This window comes from Macrotis lagotis, chromosome 1 (genome assembly GCF_037893015.1).
Source record: "Macrotis lagotis isolate mMagLag1 chromosome 1, bilby.v1.9.chrom.fasta, whole genome shotgun sequence".
In the NCBI taxonomy this organism is placed as follows: Eukaryota; Metazoa; Chordata; class Mammalia; order Peramelemorphia; family Peramelidae; genus Macrotis; species Macrotis lagotis.
Window position 1 is genome coordinate 766,295,639 of NC_133658.1, and position 24,939 is coordinate 766,320,577.

At 31.9% G+C, this 24,939-nt stretch overlaps 1 protein-coding gene across 1 annotated transcript in view; it reads right to left on the reverse strand.

Annotated features, from left to right (window-relative positions):
• Positions 1-12: 12 nt before the first annotated feature.
• SESN3 (sestrin 3) overlaps positions 13-24,939 on the reverse strand; it is a 76,113-nt gene continuing 51,186 nt past the window's right edge. The window contains exons 3-10 of the mRNA XM_074216492.1: positions 22,934-23,131; positions 21,035-21,217; positions 14,804-15,037; positions 13,913-14,060; positions 5,549-5,667; positions 4,513-4,703; positions 3,096-3,240; positions 13-514 (exon numbers count right to left, since the gene is read on the reverse strand). Of these exons, the coding sequence (XP_074072593.1) occupies positions 428-514; positions 3,096-3,240; positions 4,513-4,703; positions 5,549-5,667; positions 13,913-14,060; positions 14,804-15,037; positions 21,035-21,217; positions 22,934-23,131 (1,305 nt within the window). The 3' untranslated portion in view covers positions 13-427. The remainder of the gene's footprint in view (positions 515-3,095; positions 3,241-4,512; positions 4,704-5,548; positions 5,668-13,912; positions 14,061-14,803; positions 15,038-21,034; positions 21,218-22,933; positions 23,132-24,939) is intronic.

A 24,939-nucleotide genomic window follows, 5' to 3' on the forward strand; every position in this document is an offset into this window, starting at 1 on the left:
TGTACTTGAAGGAAACAAACAAAAACACAACACACACACACACACACACACACACACACACACACACACACACACAAACACACACACACACACACACCTCAAAGCACTGAAGTTAAGCTTTAACAAAGCAGGTTCATGATTTGTAACCATTATCAAAAAAATCCAACTAGAAATGATGTAAAATAGTGCTCCTCAGTGTTACATTTGCTATCATTAGTAATGTTAAGCATCAAGAAAAATAAAACACATCATTGCACATAACAGCCGCAAAACAAAACAAAACAAAAAAAAAAAAACACGGCTAAACTTGGACACTAGAGAATTGAATCATTTTTTGATGCTACATCACAAGCAGCTTCTGGTGCGTATCTTCTGTGAAAAGGTCTTTCACCCATCCATGACATGGTGCTTTCTCTGTAATGATGCTTCAGGTCAAGTGACGGGTTATAGCTCGAAGAGCGTACAGAAGTTCAGCTTGCATGCGGGCCTCCATTAAGAGCAGATTTACATGAACCTGAAGGAAAGACACATTTTTTTTTTCTATAGGAGTATGGCAAGCAATTCTGCATTTTTTTATTTTCTGAAAATCTGATTTTTGATTATTAATAGAAAGCCATTTCCTAAGCATATAAACTCAAGTATCTCTATATACTCTTTAGAAAAAATATTTTCCATTCTTAAGCGAAACCAGTACATTTGTAGAAAGACATAGCTCTCTCAGAAATGTCATATTAACCTTGCCTAAATACAGTGAAACATAAAAGGTTCATTCCAAAAACTCAACTAAAGGATTAAATGGATTTCAAAAAAAGTTGTTATTAATAACATCAATCTATTAATAAACACTTCAGTTAATATCAATAAACTAAACAATAAAACTCAATTAAAGATATCAATGAGTTATTAAGATGCTAAGTACTTGGTTCTGATTAGTCAGAGAAAGTGCAGAATTAATTTTCAGTTGAAGAGAGCTTTCTTTATGTTATTTTTGTCAGCTAAAAAGCTATATTCTTAATGATTTTCAGTCCTTAAAATTTCAGAATTTGGTTTGGACCAATTTTATTAAGGGCTCCTGGTTACAGATAGCTATGTCTACTGGCAAATGGGCCATAATATTTACATACACAAAATGATTCTTCTAATATTACATAATTAATTTACATAAAGCCCATTTCCCCAAAATTTGTTTTCACACTAACCATATAATTTCCTATTTTGCTCTTGTACCAAATAGCAGGAACTTGCTTTTTTTTTTCTTTTAAATTGTTCTTTTCAGACTGTGCATTTCAAATTGTTCTTAGAATTATCAGATTTCTTGCCTTTCTGAAAAACCAAATGCATTTATTTAAGCTGTTAAAGAGTGTTTAGGAGTTTCTTTGTAGAGAAATACAACTCCTCCTAGTCATGGTATGTGCAAGAATTCTTAGAGAGATTTTTTTGCTAAATGCTTAAGCCTTTTTTTTTTTGTTTAAGGTTTTTGCAAGGCAAATGGGGTTAAGTGGCTTGGCCAAGGTCACACAGCTAGGTAATTATTAAGTGTCTGAGGCTGGATTTGAACTCAGGGTACTCCTGACTCCAGGGCCTGTGCTCTATCGACTGCACCACCTAGCTGCCCCACAATGCTTAAGCCTTTTAAAGATGACATATTAACAAAAAAGTTATTTTTAAATTTATCTTAAAGTGTCAAGGAAATGCCAGGTTTTTCATGTAACTAAAATAAATTGCTTTATTTCTTTTAAAATATTTTTATATTATACTTATTTATTCTGAAGTCTCATTAATCACTTGTGATCAGTGACATATATGTGTATATATATATATATATATATATACACACACACACACACACACACACACACACACACACACACACACACATCTGGATTCAAATCATTTCTCCTTCTTAGCTTATACAATGTTTCTCTTCTTAAGAGGTCATGATCTTATTTAAAAAATATTTAGCCCAGAGAAAAGTCTACTACATAAAGGGATAACATAGGAAACCTTGATCAGTTACCAGGATCAAGCATCATCACAGAAAGCTGTTCATATATAGCAATGCATTTAAATTTTTCTGCCTTCCCTTCAGTCTCGGCTCAAATTTCACATTCTGGAGAAGACCTTTTCTGGTCTCCCCAGCTTCCTCACAACAGATTGTCTTCCAGTTAATCTGTAGATTTTGTATATGCCTAGTTACATGTTTCTCTCCATTAGAATGGAAGCTCTCTAAGAGCAAGAATTGTTTTTCACCTTCTTTGTAATCCAGGTATTTAGAACAGACCTTGGTCCACAGTAAACACTTAATTATATTCAGTGAGTGATTAACTGATGATCCCTCAGAGCCTGGACAATACTACTGAGTTTTTGGTATCAATTAAAGTGTTCTATTTATAGTCAAATGATTTCCCTCATTAATGTATAAATTAAAAGTATAATGAAATCAAGGATAAACTATGATTCCTTTTATAAACAATTTCTTTCATTTAATGCATTTTATCTACATTGTATGAACTTAGCCAAAAATAACTATATAATCAAACTAGTTTACCTTAGATCCAATATATTTTGTCTAAAGACTAGAGAGTTAATGAGAACACTAAAGTAGGATATGCTACCAGAGTAAAAGGTTATTGACCACTCACTGAACAAAATATCTTACTAGTTTTTATTTTTAGTTAGAAATATTGGCTTCTTTAAGTTTGTATTTTGAAGAGAAAACTTGCACTTGAGAGAAAACTTGCAAAACTATTGTTATTTTTGCCTCACGTGTATCCACATGTAGCAGAAAATATGACTAAGAAGCTAAATAGTCAATCAAATTACACTGGATTTAGTAGTCAATACATAAGCTTACAAACCTTTGCCCTCTAAGAGTGTAGAGGTTTATCTGTCTTTTTCTAAAAGAGAATTAAATCTACCTCCTTTACTGAACTGGTTATCTCCAACTACCATTTTTTACATGCTGGTTTTTTTTCCCTTTATGCTTTTAATCTTCCTGAGCCTCAGTTTTCTCCTCTCCAAAACAGATTGATGACCTTTGAGGTTCCTTGGACTCTTAAGAACTCGCACAGTCGATTTTCTTACAAAAGGATTACCTTTTCTGAGTGTTTGAACTGACGCCAATAACTATCATACATGCGCTTGGTCGTTCTCTCGGGATAGCAGGTCACTGTCTTAATGTAAACCTTCAGGCTTCGTTCAAGTAACTGATTAACTTCTCCATAATCGTAATCATCATACCTAAGCAAAAAAGCAGCAAAATATCTATAAGGTGTTACCTTTTATTAACAATGACTTGCCTCAAGTTTCTAAAAAGTCTGTCTTGATTTCTCACAGGCATTTTATAAGATTCTCACAGGGTCTTTGTCATAGGTTCCTTTTAGATTTGACTCTTTGAGATATAATAGATCCTCATCATAGTAAATAAGGACAACTGTAACTACTGTGTATCATAGATGATGTGGTAGAAAAGAGAGGAGCATTTAGTAAGTGCCTACTGCGTGCCAGACTCAGGGCTAACCCTGGGAAGGAAGTGCTCTTATTATCCCCATTTTATAGGTGAGGAAACTGGCAAGCAGAGGTGAAAAGACAGGCTCAGAGTCATAACAACTGTCTGCAGCAGAACAGATAATCATCTTTTCCTGAGGCCACATTCAGTACATTCTTCACTGGACCATGTAGAGGCCCAATAATTTATTAGCTGAGTGACACTTAACCTCTCTGACTTTTCTTTCTCTGAGCCTCCTTTATAAAAGAAAAGTGTTGAATTAGTTCATTTTTCTGAAAGGGATTGTATTTTCTTCATTTTAGTCTGACAGGTACTTTGATATTTTAGTTAGAAATCTTCTAGAATTCAAATTTTGGTTTAGAAATATATAATTATTATAGAAATAGACTCCAACATTTGAATTCTAATTTGATTCTCAAAATTTTTTAGAAAAGGCAAAAAAAAAAAAAGACCACAGCATGATTTATGAATTGCCAATACATTAAATCTGTTCCTGACTGGAATGAACTACATTTCTCTATAAACTGTTCCAAAGCCCAGGTTAGAGAAATCATATTGTCTAGGAGATTCTCTGATCAATAACTTCCTCCTCCTATCTGTTCAATTCTCTGAAGTTCCTTTAGTATTTGGTAATAAATTAATCTGTCCCTATGGATAGAGTCTATAAACTATAAGTTCTGAGTAGGGAAGTATCTCTTCTACCTTTTTAATAACCTTCCAGATAGAATATAGTTGACAATGTTTAACAAGCACTGGGTATAAATAATAGAGTCATTTTTCCAGGAAGTTTTTTCCAACATAGCAAAAACTGCTAATCCATCTTCTCCCTATGGCATACATACATTTATTTGAAATAGAAAATGTACTATTTATTTTTAGCATTAAACTGCTTTTGTCAGAAACCCATAAACAATATTTTTGACAGAAATTAATTCTTTATATCCGAGTAGTAAGTCACACATTTGTAAAACTAATTTCAGATGCATTTACCACAATTCACCTACCTGATTCCAAACATACAATGAACATAGTTAAATAAAGCTCTTCGCAGCATGGTTGTATCCACATCCTCATGTGTGGCCATGGTATTGTAAGTGAGATTGTAGACCATCCTAAACTTTTCATCAAGAAGATGACCAATATCAGAGTAAAGCCTGTTAACCAGGGAGAACCCATGATTTTCCCAGGTATAGTCCTAAAAGAATTAAGTTTAGATTAGTCTCCATTTTTTCTGTTTTCCTACAATTGCAATGATGTACTCAGTTTTTAAAATAAATAATTTGAAATTTCACTCTCTAATAATATTGAGTGAAATTAGTATGTCTTCTGTTTCAACAGGATCATTCAATAAGTTCCCCAGATTAGACTCAGTTCCAACTTGTATTCTCCAAGATTTCTGTAGCCAGACTAGAACAACTACTAACTGGAAGTATTACCATGAACTAAAATTTTTTTTCCTTTTTCTTTTTTTTGATGAAGCAATGGGGTTAAATGACTTACCCAAGTATCAAGTGTATGAGGCTGGATTTGAACTCGGGTCCTCCTGACTCCAGGGTTGATGTTCTAGCTACTGTGCCATCTAGCTGCCCTTAAAAAATTTTTTTTCTCTCCCTCCAACATTCAGTTATTTAAAGTACCTTTTTATGATTCACATGACCATATTATTTGTTGTTGTTGATGATCATAAATACCTCTATTTATTGGAACTATCTCATTGTGCTTTATCTATGAAAGCTTAAGTAAGGAAAGGGCCAAAAAGTTTGTTTTCCATTAGGTTCCTGGCAAAGGAAATAATGAGTCAAATGCCATCTTTTGTTACCTGAAACCAGCCCAATGACCAAGACAAGACTGAAGTTAATAAGGGATGGGCCTTATACTATATGTCCAACTGTGACTCTTACAGTTTGTATTTAATAAATTCTTAGCAAGTAGAATGTTTGTTGAATTTACTTAATTCCTTCATGTTATGATTTATTTTCCAACAATAATTAAAATAGTTAAAACTACAATATTTTGATTTGCTCTAAAGAAACCATATACCTGAGCTCGGAATGTTGGCAAATGATCTTCTCCTCGTCTAGCAAAGTCTTTGTACCCAAAACCAGGATCTTCAATATATCTGGAGACATCAGATGTTGAAACTATATCTTCATCAAAGGCTGAGGACAATAATAATATACAAAATTAAATGAACTGGAAGTAATCAAGACCTGAACTCTGTTTTTCTCACTTTAATCCTTTAATGTCATTTCAGAAATTGAGCCCCTGACTTCATTATTTAAATTTATAGAAAAAAATTTATTGTTAAGAGTTTCTGGGTTCAATTTCCCTAATAAATACCAACAATATTTAACAACTATGTATCTCTAAGTCAAAGATGTTAACTTATTTGAAAAGTTTAAATAAAAAAGGTTACAGACAAATCTATTAGTTCTACTGATGGAGAAAAGAAAAGAATTATCTTTCAAGGGAAAATACATCCAGTTTAAGGACATGGCTCATTTTTACATAGTCTACTGGGTCAAAGAACATCCAAAGTTAAACAAAGTAAAGTCTCCAAGAAGAAGCTGGATGGCTATTTGTCAGGATATTTGAGAAGGGTCTTATTGTTCAGGCAGAACTTGGATTAGATGATCTCTGAGGACCTTTTAACTTAAAGATTCCTTGTGCTAGTTTAGGTTAAGAAAGATCACTTTTAGAGTAGTCAAAGCAATGCTTCTCTAAAAGCATTCTGCATATGATCCAGGAGTATTCAAGTACATTAGGTACATGTAGAGACATTTAAAAAACTTTTTCTCAATTAAAAAAATTCCATATGATAAACATGTTAATGAGATCACAGCCCCTATATCTTCCACAATTCTCAAAGTGATAGTGAAATATGATAAAAATTTAATGCATGATTTTAAAACACTAATTATGTACTGTAATTTTGAGACAACATAGATTTTAATCTAGTGTCACACTTGTTTATTTTTCCAAATCAATGTAATCAATTGGTTTCTGACAATAACATGAAAAGCAAAGGTTTTTCAATTTGATGGGTTTTTTTTTTCATTTCCAAATATCCTAGGAAATGAAAACAGATTGCTCTAACCAAAAGCAAACTTGGGGGTGGGATGGGAAGAGGAGAGTCCTTTTAGACACAAGCAATATTTTTTCTAATTTAATAGATTTATAGCTTACTGACAATTTCTGGTGATTAAATCTCCTTTGCCAATGCAGATTATCTGTTCTGCAATTTATAGTTGAACACAGAGATTAAGAGATTTGCTCAGAGTCACACAATAGGTATGTGTCTGATTCAGAAACCGAACCTGAATCAAAGGATGACTTATTAATCAAATGTTTATTTTATTTTATAAGTCTGGATCAAAAGGGCCTAGAAAAATATCATTTTAAAACTAGAAAGGGCTAAAGAAACTTTAAAATATAAATACTTAATTCTTTAGAAATTAGAAAAGTAAATTCGTGATATTAAGTTATTAACTTACATAGTTTGAATGCTATTCGTTTAACATAATTTGTTAGGTAGGATATAGTGGAGTTTCTTTTTGGGGATGGTTTGTATTTCATGGCCACAGAGGTCCATTACTGAAATCTCTAAAATTCTGAAATCCTATTATTTCTATATTGCATCTTAATACTGCAATGTTTACTTTGATTTTGAGTTTTCAAAGAAGTCTTATTAAATGCAATTTCTTTCCTCATCATGGTTTTTTTTTTTTTTTTGCATTCTGTTGCTTCTATCAGATTAAGAGGGGACATTTGTTTTGTGGAAAGGCAAGTAAAAAGTAGTAGAAAGGCTATTTCAGGACATATACATCTGAAACTAAGTTATAAAAGTTCTTGCTATAAAATATAAAGAGCTACAGAAACTAGTACCTGGAAGGGACCTCAAAAATTACATTCTATTTACAGCTGAAAAAACTGAGGCCCAGAAAGGTAAAAGTAATTTGATATAGGTCACACAATAGTAAATAGCAGAGACAGAAGCTGGAGCTGGAGGGAATTTTAGAAAGGACTAAGGCCCTTTGCATTTTACACAGGTAGAGACCAAGGTCTAAAGAAATTGAGTGTTTGTCTCAGATCACTGGGGTGGAATGGGGCCAGGTTTTTAAAGTCCAGACCTCTGATACAAAATTCTTTACTTTTGTTTTTTTCTCCATTATACCAATGCAATTTCCTAGAACCTGAGTTTTGTGTTTTATGTAGTCTCTAACACTAAAAGATGCATTAGCTATACTAATTAGGTATCAATAAAAAAGATATCAAAAAAGATATTATTTTATAAGTTTGTGAAGCAGTCATGTCTGATTCTCCATAACACCATTTGGACTCTTTAAGATGATTTTTATTTCCTGAAAGTCTCAGATTCTTCATCAATTACACATTATTAAAACTAAAAACTTCAATCTATGTTAGATTTCATTGTAAATTGCTAATATTTTCATAAATATCTCTTACTAATTTTGTTTCCTAATCACTCTCATCCTCCACTAAGGTATAGAGAAATATTCATTCTCTGAATGATCAAATGTTATTCTTCAGAGTAATGAATTTTGTCTTCTTCAAAATAGGAAAATATTCTGACATTTTGACAGATTTTGTGGAACTCTAAATTTTTATGCATATATTATTTTGAATCAGGGTATGATTTCCAAAAAATATCATACATCACAAATATCACAATCTCTTATTGTTACAACTTTCAAAGTTTGATATAATGAGGAAGATGATAAGAGCATATAACTTGCATAACTCTTGTTCTATTAGGATTATAGAAATAATATACTAATGTACTCTCTCTCTCAAAGACCATTATGATTCTCTTCATTACCTATTTGATTACATAAAAACAGAAATTAAACCAAAAGTATGAAATGTAGCTTATAAAGAATTCTAGGCAAATCTAGAATGGGGTATACATAGAACAAAACCATTTTATTTGTTATTTTGTTTTACCCCATTAATAAGGATTTGAACAAGATGTTATCTATTTTGTGTTCATTCAATTATATTTTATTTGACTATTAAGCCTATATTTTCTTAAAAATATATTAATTATGGCTTATAAATAGCAATACTAAGACAACTATATTTCAGTGGTTGGCAAATGGGAGATACTTAATAGATACCTGTTAACTAACTATGCAAAAATAATGATAGCTCATTTTGCACTTTAAATCTGTTTTCTTATGGTCAGGATACAATGTTTCATCACTGATCCTTTGAAATCAGTAGTAATGAGTGTATTGATCATAGTTCTTACAGTTTCCAAAGTGGTTTCTTTTTACAAGATTGTTTTTATATAAATGATTCTTTAACTTCTTCTCAGTCCATTCTTTATATGCTTTGGAAGTCCTCAAAATTGTTCATTTTTATAAAAATGATTTTACAAGTTTTCTTATAGCTCTGCTCACCTAATTCTGCATTAGTTCACCTTTGAAGTCATTTATTTCCTCATTTCTTAAAGCACAATAATATTCCATCACATTCATATGCTACAACATAACCATATCTCAATTGATGGCAAAAAAAGAGTTGCTATAAATAGTGTGATCACATAGAATCTTTTCCAATTCTATTTTGGGAGCAAGTATAGCAATAGTAATAAATATAGGTCAAAAAGCATGCATTATTAGGAATTTTTGGGGGTATAATCCCAGTTGCTTTCTAGAATGGTTAGACTTATTCACATGTTCACTAAGAGGAAATGTATATGTTTGTTTTCCCATCTACCCTCTAAAAACGTTTTTTTATTTTTATCGTCTTTGCTAACCTCCTGGGTATGAAATAGAATCTACGAATTGGTATAATTTCCATTTCTCAACTTAGTAATAATATAGTAATACAGGAACATTTTTTTCATTTGACTATGGCATAGATAATTTATCAACTGGGGAATAGTTCTTATTCTTATGAATTTTAATCAGTTCCTTACATATCTTGGAAATGAGTTCTTAGAAACTTAAAGATTTTTCCCAACTGTTTCTCTTTTAATCTTAGTTTAGTGTTTGTGCAAAAACCCTCTGATGTATAAAGATTATTATCCAAGTTATATTTTATTATTATCATCACTAGCCCTTGTTGTTCATGAACCTTTCTTCTATTCATAGATCTGATAGGTAAATTTTTCCTTGTTTCCTTAATTTGTTTATAATATGACTTTTCAGCTCAATGTCATGGATCCCTTTGGAGTTTATCTTAGTATTAAAGTGTAAGGCACTGATTTATATCTAATTTCTTCCATACTGCTGTCCAACTTCCATAACAGTTTTTGTCAAAGAGTTGTATCACAGTAGGAGGAGGAATATAATCAAATACTAGAGTACTAGATGGTCAACTAGATGTTGCAGTGGGCAGAATGCTGGCCCTGAAGTAAGACAGCCTCATCTTCTTGAGTTCAAGTATCTGGCCTCAGATACTTATTAGCTGTGTGAGTCAAATGAACTGGAGAAGGAAACAGAAAACTGCTCTAACATCCTCTTTGGATAGTTTATATATATATTTTTAGAAAAATAATTTATCAGTTTTATTTTTTCTTCATTGTTGATGTTTGATTTGGTTTTCTGTCTTTTAAATCAAATTAACTAATGGTTGGTTTTATTTTTTCAGAATTTGTAATTTTATAAATTCAATTTTTTCTATATTGATAAATTTCTTATTTTATTGTCAAGATTTCTATTTTGAGGGGCGGCTAGGTGGTGCAGTGGATAGAGCACTGGCCGTGGAGTCAGGAGTACCTGGGTTCAAATCCGACCTCAGACACTTAATAATTACCTAGCTGTGTGGCCTTGGGCAAGCCACTTAACCCCGTTTGCCTTCCAAAAAAAAACAAACTAAAAACCTAAAAGATTTCTATTTTGGTTTTAATTTTGTTGTTGATAATATAAGTCTTTAAAGATACACATTTCCCCTTAAATACATTTCCAGCTATCTCCCAAAAATTTCTTCATTGTCTCAATTGCTGTCATTATCTTTAATGGAATAATTAGTTATTTCTATTTGTTCTGTGATTTGTCAGTTCTTTAAGATTAAGTTACTTAATTCTCCACTTATATCACTGAAAGACACCTATTCATCTCATTAGTTATCATCTGGGGAATGAGTTTTATAAATTTTAATTACTTCCTTATATATCTTGCAAATGAGATTTTTATCAGAGAAACTTGTTACAAAGACTTTTTCCAATGGTTTCCCTTTTAATCTAAGCTTTATTAAGATTTTATGGGGAAATCTCCTTATAGTGCAAAGAAAGATATTCATGATCATGAACTTTTCTTTGAGCCATAGATTTGACTGGTAATTTTTCTTGTATTTCTTTTTCTATCAAGGTCACATAGCCATTTTTTCTGGTTTTCCCTCATGCCTAGAATGTTCTTTTTTATCTCTCTCTCTAGCTTTCTCTGACTTTTTTTAAATTCTTACAAAAATCTTCTATCTTAAAAAGAAAGAACTAGAGTTAAGAAAGACTAGCCACTTCCTCTTTTAATTATTTCCTATTTATCCTGTCAATCTCTTTTTTGTATATATTTGCTTGCTTGTCTTCTCTCCCAATAGATTGTGAGCTTCTTGCAGGCAGGCATTGTCTTTTGTCTCTTTTTGTATGTCCAGAGTTTAGTATTAAAAAGAATATTTTTAATACTTTTGCCAGTGGCCCTTTATACTTATTAATACAATTTTTATTGCATTATGATCATTAAAGGATATGCATATTTTTGCTTTTGTCTTAAGAAATGAAAGATTTTTGTGCAAGTGCAGTGCATAGCTGAGAAATAATGTGCATTTCTGTCTATTTTGATTCAAACTATCCAGAGAACTATCATAAAATTTCTACTTAAAAGGACAGGAAATTCAGTTTAATGACTAATTTCATCAATCAATACATTGAGTTAGTTTTTTTATCTTCCTTTTTATATCTATAAATTTAGCCAATAAGTCACTGGGGGGATGGTAGAGTTTTTTTTTTAAAATGTATGACAAATTAAAAAAAATACCTCATTTTCCCTGGAATATTTTCCTAAAAAATAAACCATCCTCTGCTAGAACTTGAAAAGATCTGGTTAGATCACAGAAACTGTTTATGAAGATTATTTTGGGTATCACTCTCAAACTAAAATCCTCAGTGGATCAATTTATTATTCCCAGATTTTAAAAAGTAAAAAACAAATTCTATGGAGACTAATATTTATGTGATTTATTCTAAAAGAAACCATGTCTAAAAGAAACCTCTCGTCAATAAACTCTAGAAACTCCCTTTTAACTTCAGGATCAAATATAAAATCCTCCAACCACATTGTGTCTCCTTCCATTCAGTAATATGAAGAAGGCCTCCTTTTGGCCATTAAAAATCTTCCTACCTTTCCAACTCTCCCTACACTGGACAATTCAGATGTATTGTACTCCTCAGGGCTCATGATGAGATGCCATCTCCTAATTCCAAGCATTTGTTACTGGCTGTGCCTCTTGCCACCCATCTCCTAGTTTCTAGGGCTTCCTTAAATTCTCAACTCAGATTCTACCTTCTGAAGGACATCTTCTACTTGTTTGTTCCTTCCATTTACATTATATAAATCTTATGTGTTCACGGTTATTTGCACATTGTCTCCCCATTAGAATCTGAGCTCTCTGAAGCCAGGGATTCTCTTTTTAATTACCTTTGTCTCCTCAATGTCTGCCACATAGCAAGGGCTTAATTTAATAAATACTTTATTGATCAACTCACTTCATTACAAAGTCAATTTATATGATTCAATATTCTTGTCAGACTTGTAGGAATAAGTCAATGTTTCTGCTCCATACTGGAACTGGAGCTGCTGAAGCATGAGAAGATGGAACTATATCAAACAAAAGAACTGCATCTCAGACATAAAGAAAAGGATGTTTTAGTGCCCATGAGTATGAAGATGGTCAGGATGGAGACAGAGGTGTTCTGATAAAGCACATCACACCAAATGCTGCAGGCCATTTGGCTTTCTTATAATGAATAAATGTCATAAAGAAAATTCAACATTAAATGATTTAACTGCCTACAAAAAAATCCCAGTTTTTTGGGAAGAATACAAAATGGAAGACTTTAAGAATGACAAAAAAAAGAAGAATACAGATAAACTGAAATTTGTACTAAGAAAATATTGCAGAAGCTTACTACCAACATGTAGCAAAATACTTAATTCTGAATAATTTTTACTCCAGTTACAATGATGAGGGCATAATAAAAGAAACTAGTATCTTTGATTTGCCCTTCAATATCAAGGTAATGTTTGACCTTGATAGAAACAAAAGTTTTTTGTTTAAAAAATAAAAAGAAAGAAAAAATCAGTACTGAAGTTTCCTTTATATTTCAAAATTTCATACAGTATTAAAAAATAATCTCCAATAGGTTTTATAAAGAAAGACTGTCCTTTTAGAGTGAGAAAATGATATCCCAAGATAAAATTTTCACACAATACCAATACTTTTTGATTGACAGTCATGTAACTTCAGAAATTATTGTTAAAAACAAACAAAACCCAAAGTGGGAATGAACTGCTATTTAAAATTTATATTACACATGTATGGATCAATATGTACATATGTATCTACAATATGTCTGATACTACTCTATTAAGATTTCCTAATCCATTTGATTTATTATAATTTTGTTGCATACAAGAAAAAAATCGTAGGAGGAAATAAGGAAATAAATAAATTTACAATATTTGAAGAGCATCAAAGTAACTGTTTAATGGGGTTAATGTGATCAAATTTTTTTTTGCCTTGTGCCCACCTTTCTGATTATGGCTATTACTTAACTAAACTGGTCCTCAGTCAATAATATATTGCTGGGCCTGTAAGAATTAGATTGGAGAAATTTGAATTATAAATATTTGAAAAAATCAATAGAAAGCTCTATGGTGGGTGGTAAGTAGGCTACAATTTGTTTAAAGTGAAGATTTTTTTGAAAAAAAAAACCACAAAAGTAATTGTTAAGACCAGAAAAGAAACTATACCAATTCAATTATCATGCAAGAAATAGATAATACATAAACAGGCATTTTGAAGCTTATTTGAAGCTTGAAGATAGTAAAAGCATCACAGAAAGGTCTCAAATAGATTTGAGATAACATCAAAGGAAGATTTATACAAAGACATAGCTAAAATTTATGCTATAGGATGTGATCAACATCAGTTAAAGATATCTACATTCTGAAGAAGTCATGAATCCAAAGTACTAAAATATTCATAAGTAAAATATTTAAGATATTTACAGAAATAAATATGGAAAATGTTAAGAGAAATTATGAGTTCAAAGAATATAAATATAAAGGAAAATTGAAATCTATGTTCTAAAACATTTTTTAAAGAAAGTTTTCTTTTTTTTAAAAAATGCATCTATATGACAAAATGAAGGGAAAGTACCTCTAGAAACAACAAAAAGACTTTCTTTCTTCTCCTTCTCAAAACGAGTAGTCATTTCTTCCTGGGAGGCTTCTTCATCTTCCCTATCTTCTTGAAGCCTCTTCATTCTTTCCATGAGGGCCTCTAGCTCACTTAGAGAATCCACAATCTATATTCAGACAGGATAATTTTGAGAATTAGTACCATTAAAGAAAACCGATCTAGCATGTCTCAATATTGTTCCAAAGAACTTTATTATGGTAGCAGGGATTCCCACTTGATTGGTTTATTATAATCACCTAAGATTGTGGCTAATTGATATATTAAGAATATATTATTTTTATTTTTCTATTGAGTTCAGAAACAGAAAATAACTAATATAGAAACATTATTCCAAAATGAATATTGACTATGCTACATTCTGTGTAAATATATGGATACCATAAATTTACTACTTTTGAGTTACAATTATAAGACCAATATTTGATGTTACAAAGATAAACACCATCCAAAAAGTATTTTAAATTCTCCATTTAATTTTATTTGTATCATGCTGATAGGAATAGTTTCTCAGACTGGCTAAAAGTCTCTATGATACAGGAAATAGCTGAAATGTAACAACATTTAAACATTTCTTACAATAAGTAAAAAGATCAATCTATCTATGCTATCAAGACTTGAAAAGATATAATATAGACAAAGTGGTACTCATATATTAACAATTTATATGTACTCATAAAAATCACGTTGAAAATGTTTCCTGTATAAGAGTCTATTTGTAAAAGAAATTGTAAATAGGAAAATTCTTTCACATGTTTGACATTAAGAGTCACAGAAAATGTAAGCAAAATAGCATGCAATTTCTAAGGCAAAAATAGAAAAGAAACTAGAAATGGTTTTTGTAACACTGACCCCAAAGTTGCTGCTAAGGGATGCATTTTCTATGTTGTTGTCATTGGCAAGATCACAGACACAGAAGTTGTTGACTGATATTAGTCTGAATCCATTAGAAGTATCTGGATCTCTCTCCGGATTAATGCCACTACCAAAAACAAAGCTAGCCAAGGCATGATAATGTGCCAACAGGACCACAGCATGTACTAGTTCAGGCAAAGACCAATTATTCTCTCCAGTTTTGACGAGTTTCTGAAATTAATATGAAAGGCCATTTTACAAATCAAGACAAAAATTCTTCCATCTCATTTACCTTCTTTTATTCTGAAAACCTTAAAACAAAAGTGTAAATCATCCATACATTACAGATATTCATTTTTTTTCTTAAAAGAAACATCTAACCAATACATTAGGACTTCTTTTTGTTAATTACAAATATTGTGTTGTTAACATTTAATTGTAATTAACAATATGTCATTAATGAATTGTTAATGACAATGGCTATTAAAATAGGCAAAAATAGTTATATAATTAAACAGAACAAGCAAGGCATCAACAAGCATTGTTAAGCACTTACTATGGTTCAGGTACTTTGCAAAGGGATTCAAAGTCATAAATGAGAGAGTAAGAGAGAGACAGAGAGAGAGAGAGAGAGAGAAAGAAATGTGTGTGTGTGTGTGTGTGTGTGTGTGTGTGTGTGTGTGTGTGTGTTAATCTTTGAAGAAGAATAATCAGAAGAGTCCCTTCTACAAAAGATTCACTTGAGGAAACTATATGAAAACTGGAAATTTCAAAAGATAGAAGAGAAAGGGGAAGAAAATTAAAGACCTATGAGGACTGCCAGTAGAAAGGCATGGTAGAGGGAAGATGAAGAGTGATGAGTAAGAAACAAGTAAGCCAGTATGACTTGGTCATAGATCACATGTAGGACAGTAGAGCTTTTAAATATTAAACAGAAAAGTTTGTTTGATCTTCAAGGTAATGAGGGCCAGTACAATTTACTGATTAGGGATGTAACATTGTCAGATCTGCACCTACCTTTGGTAGTTGTGTGGTAGATTAATTGGAGTGGGGAGAGACCAGAGAGGCAGAAAAGCTAAATAAAAGGCTACTGAAATAGCACAGCTGAAAGGCAATGAAGTCTTGAACTAGGTTTATGGCTATGTGGATAACCACATGTCTACACAGAGAGAAGGGGATATATGAGGGATGCTGTTGAGATGGAAATGATAAAAGACGTAAACTACCTGGAATATGTGGGGTGAGGGAGAATAAGGAGTTTAATATAACACTGAAAGTTGTGTTCCTGGATGACTACAGAAATAGGAAAGTCTGAAAAAGATGGAGGAACTTGGGAGAAAATGATAATCAATTCTGTTTTGGAAAAGTTGAGTTTGATGTGACTAAAAGACATCAAGTTTGAAACACCCAGTAGGCAATTTGGAATGGGGATCTGGAAAGTAGAATTGGTTATAGATCAACCACATAGAAATAAATCATTGAACTGTGGAATTTGATGAGCTCACCAAGGGAGAATATAAAGAGAGCAGGGTCCAGGACAAAGCCCTCAAATACATCGATATTTAGATGGTATCTCATGGATTAAGATTCAGTGAAGAAGAATGAAAAGTCATTAGACAGGCAGGAAGAAAACTACGAGAGAATAATGTGGCGGCTAGGTGGTACAGTGGATAGAGCACCGGCCCTGGAGTCAGGAGTGCCTGAGTTCAAATCCAATCTCAGACACTTAATAATTACCTAGCTGTGTGGCTTTGGGCAAGCCACTTAACCCCATTGCCTTGCCAAAAAACCTAAATTAAAAAAAAGAGAGAATAATGTTAGAGGGAACCAAGAATGAAGAGAATGTTGTCAGATAAGGAGGTCAAAAATGATAAGAACTAAGAAATGTTCATTAGATTTAGTAAGAGAATAGTGTGATCCTGAGCAAATCACTAAACCCTGTCTTAGTTTCTCATCTGAAAATGGTGTGGAAAAGGAAATGACAAACTACTCCAGTACCTTGGTCAAGAAAACCCTTAAATGGGGTCATGAAGAATTGGACACAACTGAGTATCAACTGAACCTATATCAGACTACTAGTTTAAAAGAAAAAAAGAAAAAAGGGAGAGTACAGTAATTGAGTTTTTTTAATGCACAGGTTTTAATTGATGCACAGGAGAATTTTTCAAAAACCAAGAAAGTAATATAGTAGGATCCCTTTATGGGATACATATAATCCTAATATCTAAAACAAGGGAAAAAGAATGAAAACTATAGTTCAATATCATTATTGAATATTAATTCCAAAATTTTTAAATAAAATTTTATCAGACTAGAACAATTTATATAAGAAATCGGTCATCATGACTAAGTTGAATTTAAAACAGGAATATATAGATGACTGACAGTAGTAAACCAATACAATTCATCATGTGAAAAACTAAAACATCCAGAATCATACTTTTATCTTAAAGAAGCAGAAAAAGTCTTTGACTAAGTATAGCACTCATCTAACCTAGAAAACAAAAACATCTATAAAGTATAGGTAGAGGGACCTTTAATATCATAAAAGTATCTAAAATCATAAATAAATATTACATGCAATGTAGATATACTAAAACTTTTCTTAATAAATAAAAGAATAAAGCAAGGCTGTCTGGATGTCTTCTCTCCCCAGGAATATTTGGTATAGTTCTGGAAATGCTAGCAATCATATTAAGATAAGAAAGAAATTAAAGGTTTCAGGATAAGTAAAGAGGAAATAAATGCTCTTATTTGATAATGATTTTTCCTTTTACTTTTTTACTTAAATATCCTAATAAATTGACAAAGATATTGAGATATTAATAGCTTCAGCAAAGTCAGAAGTTACAAAATAACCCCCCCCAAATCAACAGCATTTCTATATTATTTCAAAATCAAAGAGATAGAAATCTTATCCCAAATAACTAAAAATGCATAAAATATCATCTGAGGATCAATTTACAAAAGCACTTGCAAAGATTTAACTTCAAAGCTCTCTCTAAACAAATGAAGACCTTAAATAGTTAAGCTGGCAGAATATTCTGTCTTTATGGATGGGCCACGACAGCACAATAAAAGTGATAATACTTCCAAAGTAAACCTGTAGTTTTAATACTATACCAATCAAATTATCAAATTTTAAATAATTCATTAAAAATTATTTGGAAAAAATTATACTATACAAAGATAAATAATGAAAAGAGATAGTATAAAGGGGAATAGCATATGTTATTATAAAGCAGAAGTCATTTGAAATCATTTGGCATTATTTTAAAAAAAGAAGTAAATCAATGGGACAGTCAGGACAAGGAAGTAAAAACAACAGACCTCAATAACTCAATATTTGATAAACTACAAAATATAAATTACTTAGGACAGAACTCCCTATTCAATAAAAACATCTAGAAAAATTAATATGGCAGAAATTAAGTTTTGATCAATATCCTATATCATAATCTAAAATAAATATATAAATTTAATATTAAAGCTCATACTGTGAAAAAGTTTTTTGAAGAAAAACAGACTATATACCTCTCATTGGCTATGGGTAACAGAGGTATATTTAATCAAATAATGAATAAAGGCAATCACAAATGATAAGAGAGACAACTATGATTACAAAAAACTGAAAAGCTTCTACACAAACAAAACTAATGCATCTAGGATAAGAAGGGAAGGGATTAAGGGGATGAAAAAAATTCTTTGTATCAAATAGCTCTATTAAAAATTTGGTAGCCAAGATATATAAATAAGAAACATATGCATGTTATATACAAATTCTATCTATCCATCTGGCTAGCTAGCTATCCAAAATGAATGGCATATATATATATATATATATATATATATATATATATATATATATATATATATATATATCAAAACTTTTTGTAAAAGCAAAGTACTGGGTTGGGGGGGGGAGTATATTACCAATGATTAGGTACAGTAGATAGAATACTAGGTCTAGAAGACCTGGGTTCAAATTTGACCTCAGGGGATATAGTGAGGGAAATAGGAGAATAGAGAGGTAAGAAGGAATCAAAAACAAGGAGAACAGCTGTGAAAGTTACGTAGCTTTTTAAGTTTAAAAAGAAAAGCAAGCTGTATACATAATGGAGAATCATAGTCTAATGTATAATTCTCATTTTTGGCTATGTATATGGAAATGTTTGTTTTATTTAGTGCTGAGATAGCAAAACCTGTATTTTATTTTATTTTTTAAAGATTTTATTTATTTTGAGTTTTATAATTTTTCCCCTAATCTTACTTCCCTCCCCCCACCCCACACAGAAGGCAATCTGCCTGTCTTTACATTGTTTCCATGGTATTCATTGATCCAAATTGAATGTGATGAGAGAGAAATCATATCCTTAAGGAAGGAACATAAGTATAAGAGACAGCATGATCAGACAGTAAGATATCAGTTTTTTGGTCTTTGTTCAAACTCCACATTTCTTTCTCTGGATAAAGATGGTATTCTCCATCGCAGACAGCTCCAAACTGTGTCTCATTGTTGCACTGATGGAATAAGCAAGCCCATCAAGGTTGATCATCACCCCTATGTTGCTGTTAGGGTGTACAGTGTTTTTCTGGTTCTGCTCATCTCACTCAGCATCAGTTCATGCAAATCCCTTCAGGCTTCCCTGAATTCCCATCCCTCCTGGCTTCTAATAGAATAGTGCTTCATGACATACATATACCACAGTTTGCTAAGCCATTCCCCAATTGAAGGACATTTACTTGATTTCCAATTCTTTGCCACCACAAACAGGGCTGCTATGAATATTTCTGTATAAGTGATGTTTTTACCCTTTTTCATCATCTCTTCAGATAGACCCAGTAGTGGTTGGTATTGCTGGATCAAAGAGTATGCACATTTTTGTTGCCCTTTGGGTGTAAAAACCTGTATTTTAAAAATGAAAAAAAGGAATCTGGAAATTTTGGACAGAGTAATTTGAGCTGAGTGATGAGTCTAGGAGCCAAAATACCACCAGTTCAAAGAGAGTGAGAGGATAGAAGCATTAAGTTCAGATGCAGAGGACTTTGTCAAGAAGTTGAACTGAGAAGAAGAGGAAATACAGGAAAAAAGAAAGTGGAAATGGCAGAATCTAGTGAGAATTTTTTAAGGATGGAAAAACCTTAGGTGTGTTGATAAGCAGCAGAGAAAGGACAAATAAAGATGAGAATGAAGATCCATTTTTGATGATCTCCTTAATGGAGGAATAAATACTTATTCTGATAGGAGAAAATTTTGAGCCAAGATAAATAAGCACTGTATTTCTCCAAGTCGCACATATATTGAGAATTCCTCAGATCGTAGGGTAGAAACTAGAGCTGTGATTTTATTGGAATAGAGAAATCTCTTGAGAAGAAACTCCTATGACTGAGGTCAGTTAACACCTTCTTTGCTTCTTAGTCTTACTTCCATGCCATATCGTCCCACTCCCAAAGCTATTGTTAGTCTATAAGACTGACAAATAAGCAGTTGACCATAAAAATGATAATTAAAAAGTAAAAATTCAGAGGAGTATATTTTCAGGGTAGCAATCATTCTCACAAAAAGAAATACTTGTCTTGGAGACTGACTGGGAAAAAACACCCAAAGTGTTCTCTGATCCATAAACAGGGCTTTCTTGGCTAGAAATAGTATGATACCTTCAATGGAAATAGTAAAATTACACATTTTATTTTGAATGCTACAGGTGATATTCCTAGATAAACCATCTATGATAAACTGATAAACCATCTCATATTTGTGAGACATTTCTGCCAATTAAAAGAAACAGAAGATAATTACTTAATTTTAGAGCTGGTAGAATCCTTAGAAATCATTTAGTCAACTTAATCTGTTTACTTCATAGATGAGGTAATGGAGACTCAGGGATAACAGTGATAAAGAAGGGACTAGAACCCAGAATTTCTAGCTTCTGGTTCAATGCTTCTATTATTACATATGTTATCTCAAAGAATTAAAATTCCTCAGAACAAACCATCTAAACATTAGTACAAAACAATTATTTTCATTTTAGGTAAAGAAAGCTACTTTCCTTTAATCTATCCTCTTAATACATAAATGTTCAATACTGTTGACAGTTCTCAAATTCTAAACTAAATAGTAGTACAAACATTGAAATTGAAATTCTTGAGCAAAATATTAAACTGAAGAATCAAATATTTGTCAAAAGAAATGTTTCCATAATAAACCTAGTCAGGGAAAAGTGGTACCTGAATGTGTTCTTTTGTGATTAGCCAGGGTCGGTGTGCTAGCAGCTTATTTATTTCATTGAGATTTTTCAGTCTTTGTGGGACATATTCCAAACCATTCAACCACTCTGCAATACCTCCAGTCTTCAGAAATTCATCCACATGCATGTTTATTAGATAAGAACACTGATGTCTAGCTGCAGCCTTAAGTGAGAAAAAAGTAGAGAAAAACAGCTTAGAAAAAAAGTATATATTCACATTCTCATTGTCTTCATGAAGTAAATACCCTATGGTTATATGTGTGTGTGTGTGTGTGTGTGTGTGTGTGTGTGTGTGTGTGTATATACACACACACATACACTATATATATATATATATATTATATATATACATATATATAATTTCTCCTCCAAAATAACAGAAATCTTAATAATTTGATATCCTCCCTCATGTTGATCTTCTACAAACTAAAGATATTTCTCTCTATATATTTGATCTCCCTTACTAGACAATAAATTCTGAGAAGACACAGGGACTATACCATTCACCTCAATGTCTTACATGCTAAGTGGTTCAATAAATTTTCATCGAATCAAGCATTGTAGGGTAGGGTAAATACTTTTTATAGCCTATTACCCTTCCCCCCTCCCCCACAAGAGTCTTGTTTTCCTAAAATCTTCACCCTATAACAACCTATTCCTGGTTAATAAGTGGATAGAAATACAAAACTGAAAAACATACAAGCAAATGGCTGCAGCATAAAATCAGTGACTGTCACATTCAAAGTTGACATCAATTGATCTAAACCACTGCCATCTCTATATAGGAAAAAATACATATCTATCTTCCTAATTATGAGTAATAATTTTAAAATATAAATATGTCATAAAATCTCATCAATATATAATCTACTAATTTAGAAATTATAAGAGAGAACACCTTTCATTTTTATTTCATAATCTCTTCTTAGGTGTTTTTAGCTTTTGGGAGTAACCTTGATTACAACAGTCATAAGTGTAGCCCATTCACTAATTACCTCCTACTAGGTACCTTTCTCTCTCTGAAGCTATTAATAGCTTGCTCACTGTTTGCAAAGTAGAATTGAGACCTTCTGTTTCTATATAACTATTTCTTAAATAACTTAATATCTGTTTTTATTCCTCGTATTGCTTTCTTCTTTATCTCTTAATTATTATAACTTTTAATTTTTGTTGTATTCAAAAAAAAAAAAACCTGAGCTAGAATTGAGGTCCTAATGAATTTTAGGTTGTACCAAGATATTGGCTACAACTCAAATCAGTTTAACCCATTGCTAGAGTACTAGATAATCAGGTCAAATGTGTGACAAATGTAAACCTAACCTTCTGGCATTGCTTCTCAGACCAATTACTCTTGTGCTTACATAGATAATTCTCTCAATGATTACTTTAGCACCACTCAAACTGCAAAATTCTGGATACTCTTCATCCTTGCCTAATATACAGTTTTCACCCAATCTATACTGGCTTAATTTATAAATCTGCACTATAATTAGATGATAAAAATAATTTCTTTAAAAGTACTATCATTCAGGTTTGTTTTCATGTACGTAAGAAGGTTCTTTACAGATACCTAAAAAATTAATTTTCTTGTAATGGAACAAGACATTACTAGAAAAAACATTCATAATTAAACAAAGGAGATTAAATAGGTTTTATAAATTAAATGGAAAACATTCATATTGCTTTAAGTATGGGTCACATCAGTTCATAGCATTTCCACAAATGTTTAACTGGTCACACTATAAATAACTATGGAACACTAATTTGTTCTACATAATGGTATTCTTTTAAGAGAAGGAGGAAAAAAGGATAGTGAGGGGAAAATCTGGTAATCATAGCTTAAAAATATTAGCTTCAGGTACGAACAATGAACACATACCATTATAGCTATGTAGTGTCGGTATGGTAAAGGAAGGGGACCGTCCATTCGCAGCATATAAAACTGACTGCGCAAAAAAGACTCAAGGTACTGAGCATGTAAACTCATGACCTGAGTGATGTTGTCCAGGCGCCCAGATGTAGAGTATTCTTCCACAAGGAGATTAGTACGTTCATCCACTGTATTTGCTTGGACAACCTAAGTGCCAAAAAAAGCAACAAAGGAAAAAAAAAAGGCAGTTATTAAGAAATAAATGTATCCTTTGTTAAGTCAAGCAGGGTGCAGATTGATAAATGATGGAATTATTAAAGTAAATGAGTTATCCACTAAAAAAGCCCTGGAAGTTGTTTATACTCTGAACATAAAAAAGAAAAAAGAAAACACCATTTTCATTTTTTGGATGTTATAATACAATACATTACAAAGACTGTTTGATAATTGACATTTGTTGTTTAACTGTGAAACTGGAGAGAAAAACAATTCTATCTGCTGATGGAATTTATACCTAAATACAGCATTTGGGCATATGAATTTACAAGTTCATCTCAATAATCTATAACTATTGAATAGTCACAATATCTTATGTCAATGTATCGTCAATCTGACTCCTCCCCTTTACTTAGTGTAATAATGAGTAAACACAGAACAATTATTCCATTTTAAGAGAATAAGAGAAATGTTACCAAGAGTGGGAGAGTATTTTCTGAGGGAAGATGACACATATATTAAGAGTAATAATAAAAATGATTGCAAACACAGAGTCCAACAGTCATCATAGATTTCTTTCAGACCTGATGATGAAAACCACCTTCTCAAGGAATAGATAATAATTTTACAGGGCTTCAAGGGACACCTGGCTATCAGATTACCACAGAGGAAGGCACTGAGAACCAATGGATCACACTGGATGAAGCAGCTGTGCAAAAATTCAGAATACTCCCTTTAAAATCCAGCTCTGCTGTGACCCCTGGCACATCGTAACTCCAGTTAAACCTGCTTCCTCATTAATAAAGTAGGCATTATAATATTTGGACTATCTTTCTCAAAGATGTCATGAGGAAAGTGCCTTATAAAATATAAAGCAATATAATACTTCCACATTTAAAGAATTTCATTCTGAATGTGTAAACTGTAAAATTTAATAGACAGCCCTTGAAAAATGCTGATGTTAAAAACTGCATTGCCCTCTCTCCACTGAACCACCTAGCTGCCCTCCCAAGCATTTATTAAGCACCCAATATGTGCCAGGCACAGTGTTAGGGATAAAAAGACAAAACTGAAGTAGTCCTTTTCTCAAGATGCTGCACTCTATCAAAGAAGACATGTACTTATATAAAATAGCAAAACACATACAAATAAATTCATAAGTTCAAAGGGTCAGGAAAGATTTCATCAAAAAGGTAGCACTTGGGTTGATTTTGATCAATGAACACAAATTATAGAATTATAAAACCAATGTACAGAAACATGAATTAGGGAAATTATGCAAAAAAGGTATGACTTGTGAGAAAATGTAAACTGGAATATTATAAACATGAATTTTCATTTTAAAAAATTTACAAGCATTGGTCAATTTGGTTATTCCTCTTAGCAGTTGAATAAAAAAAAGCAATAAGATGATCAATGATGGTATATAAACGAATTATGCCAATTCTTTTTGAACAAAAAACTACAACTACTTCATACTTCACCCCACAAATACACATATAATATCCTATATATAGCTAGCATTCAGTATAGAATTATTCCAAAGGATGGCATTATGAATATAGCATATTCAGACTAACACAAGCCATACTAATTAGTAAGGCTCTATTTGGGATGGCAATATAATATAGTAGAAAGTACTAAACTGTGAATCAAAAGAACAGTGTTAAAGTCTTGACTGTTAATAACTGTATTTACTCAGTCAAGTTAACTTCTCTGAACTACAGTTTCCTCTAATATTAAAAAAATTTTAAATGGCAGAGTTCAAGTAGTGGTATCTTCAACTCATAAAATTGCTC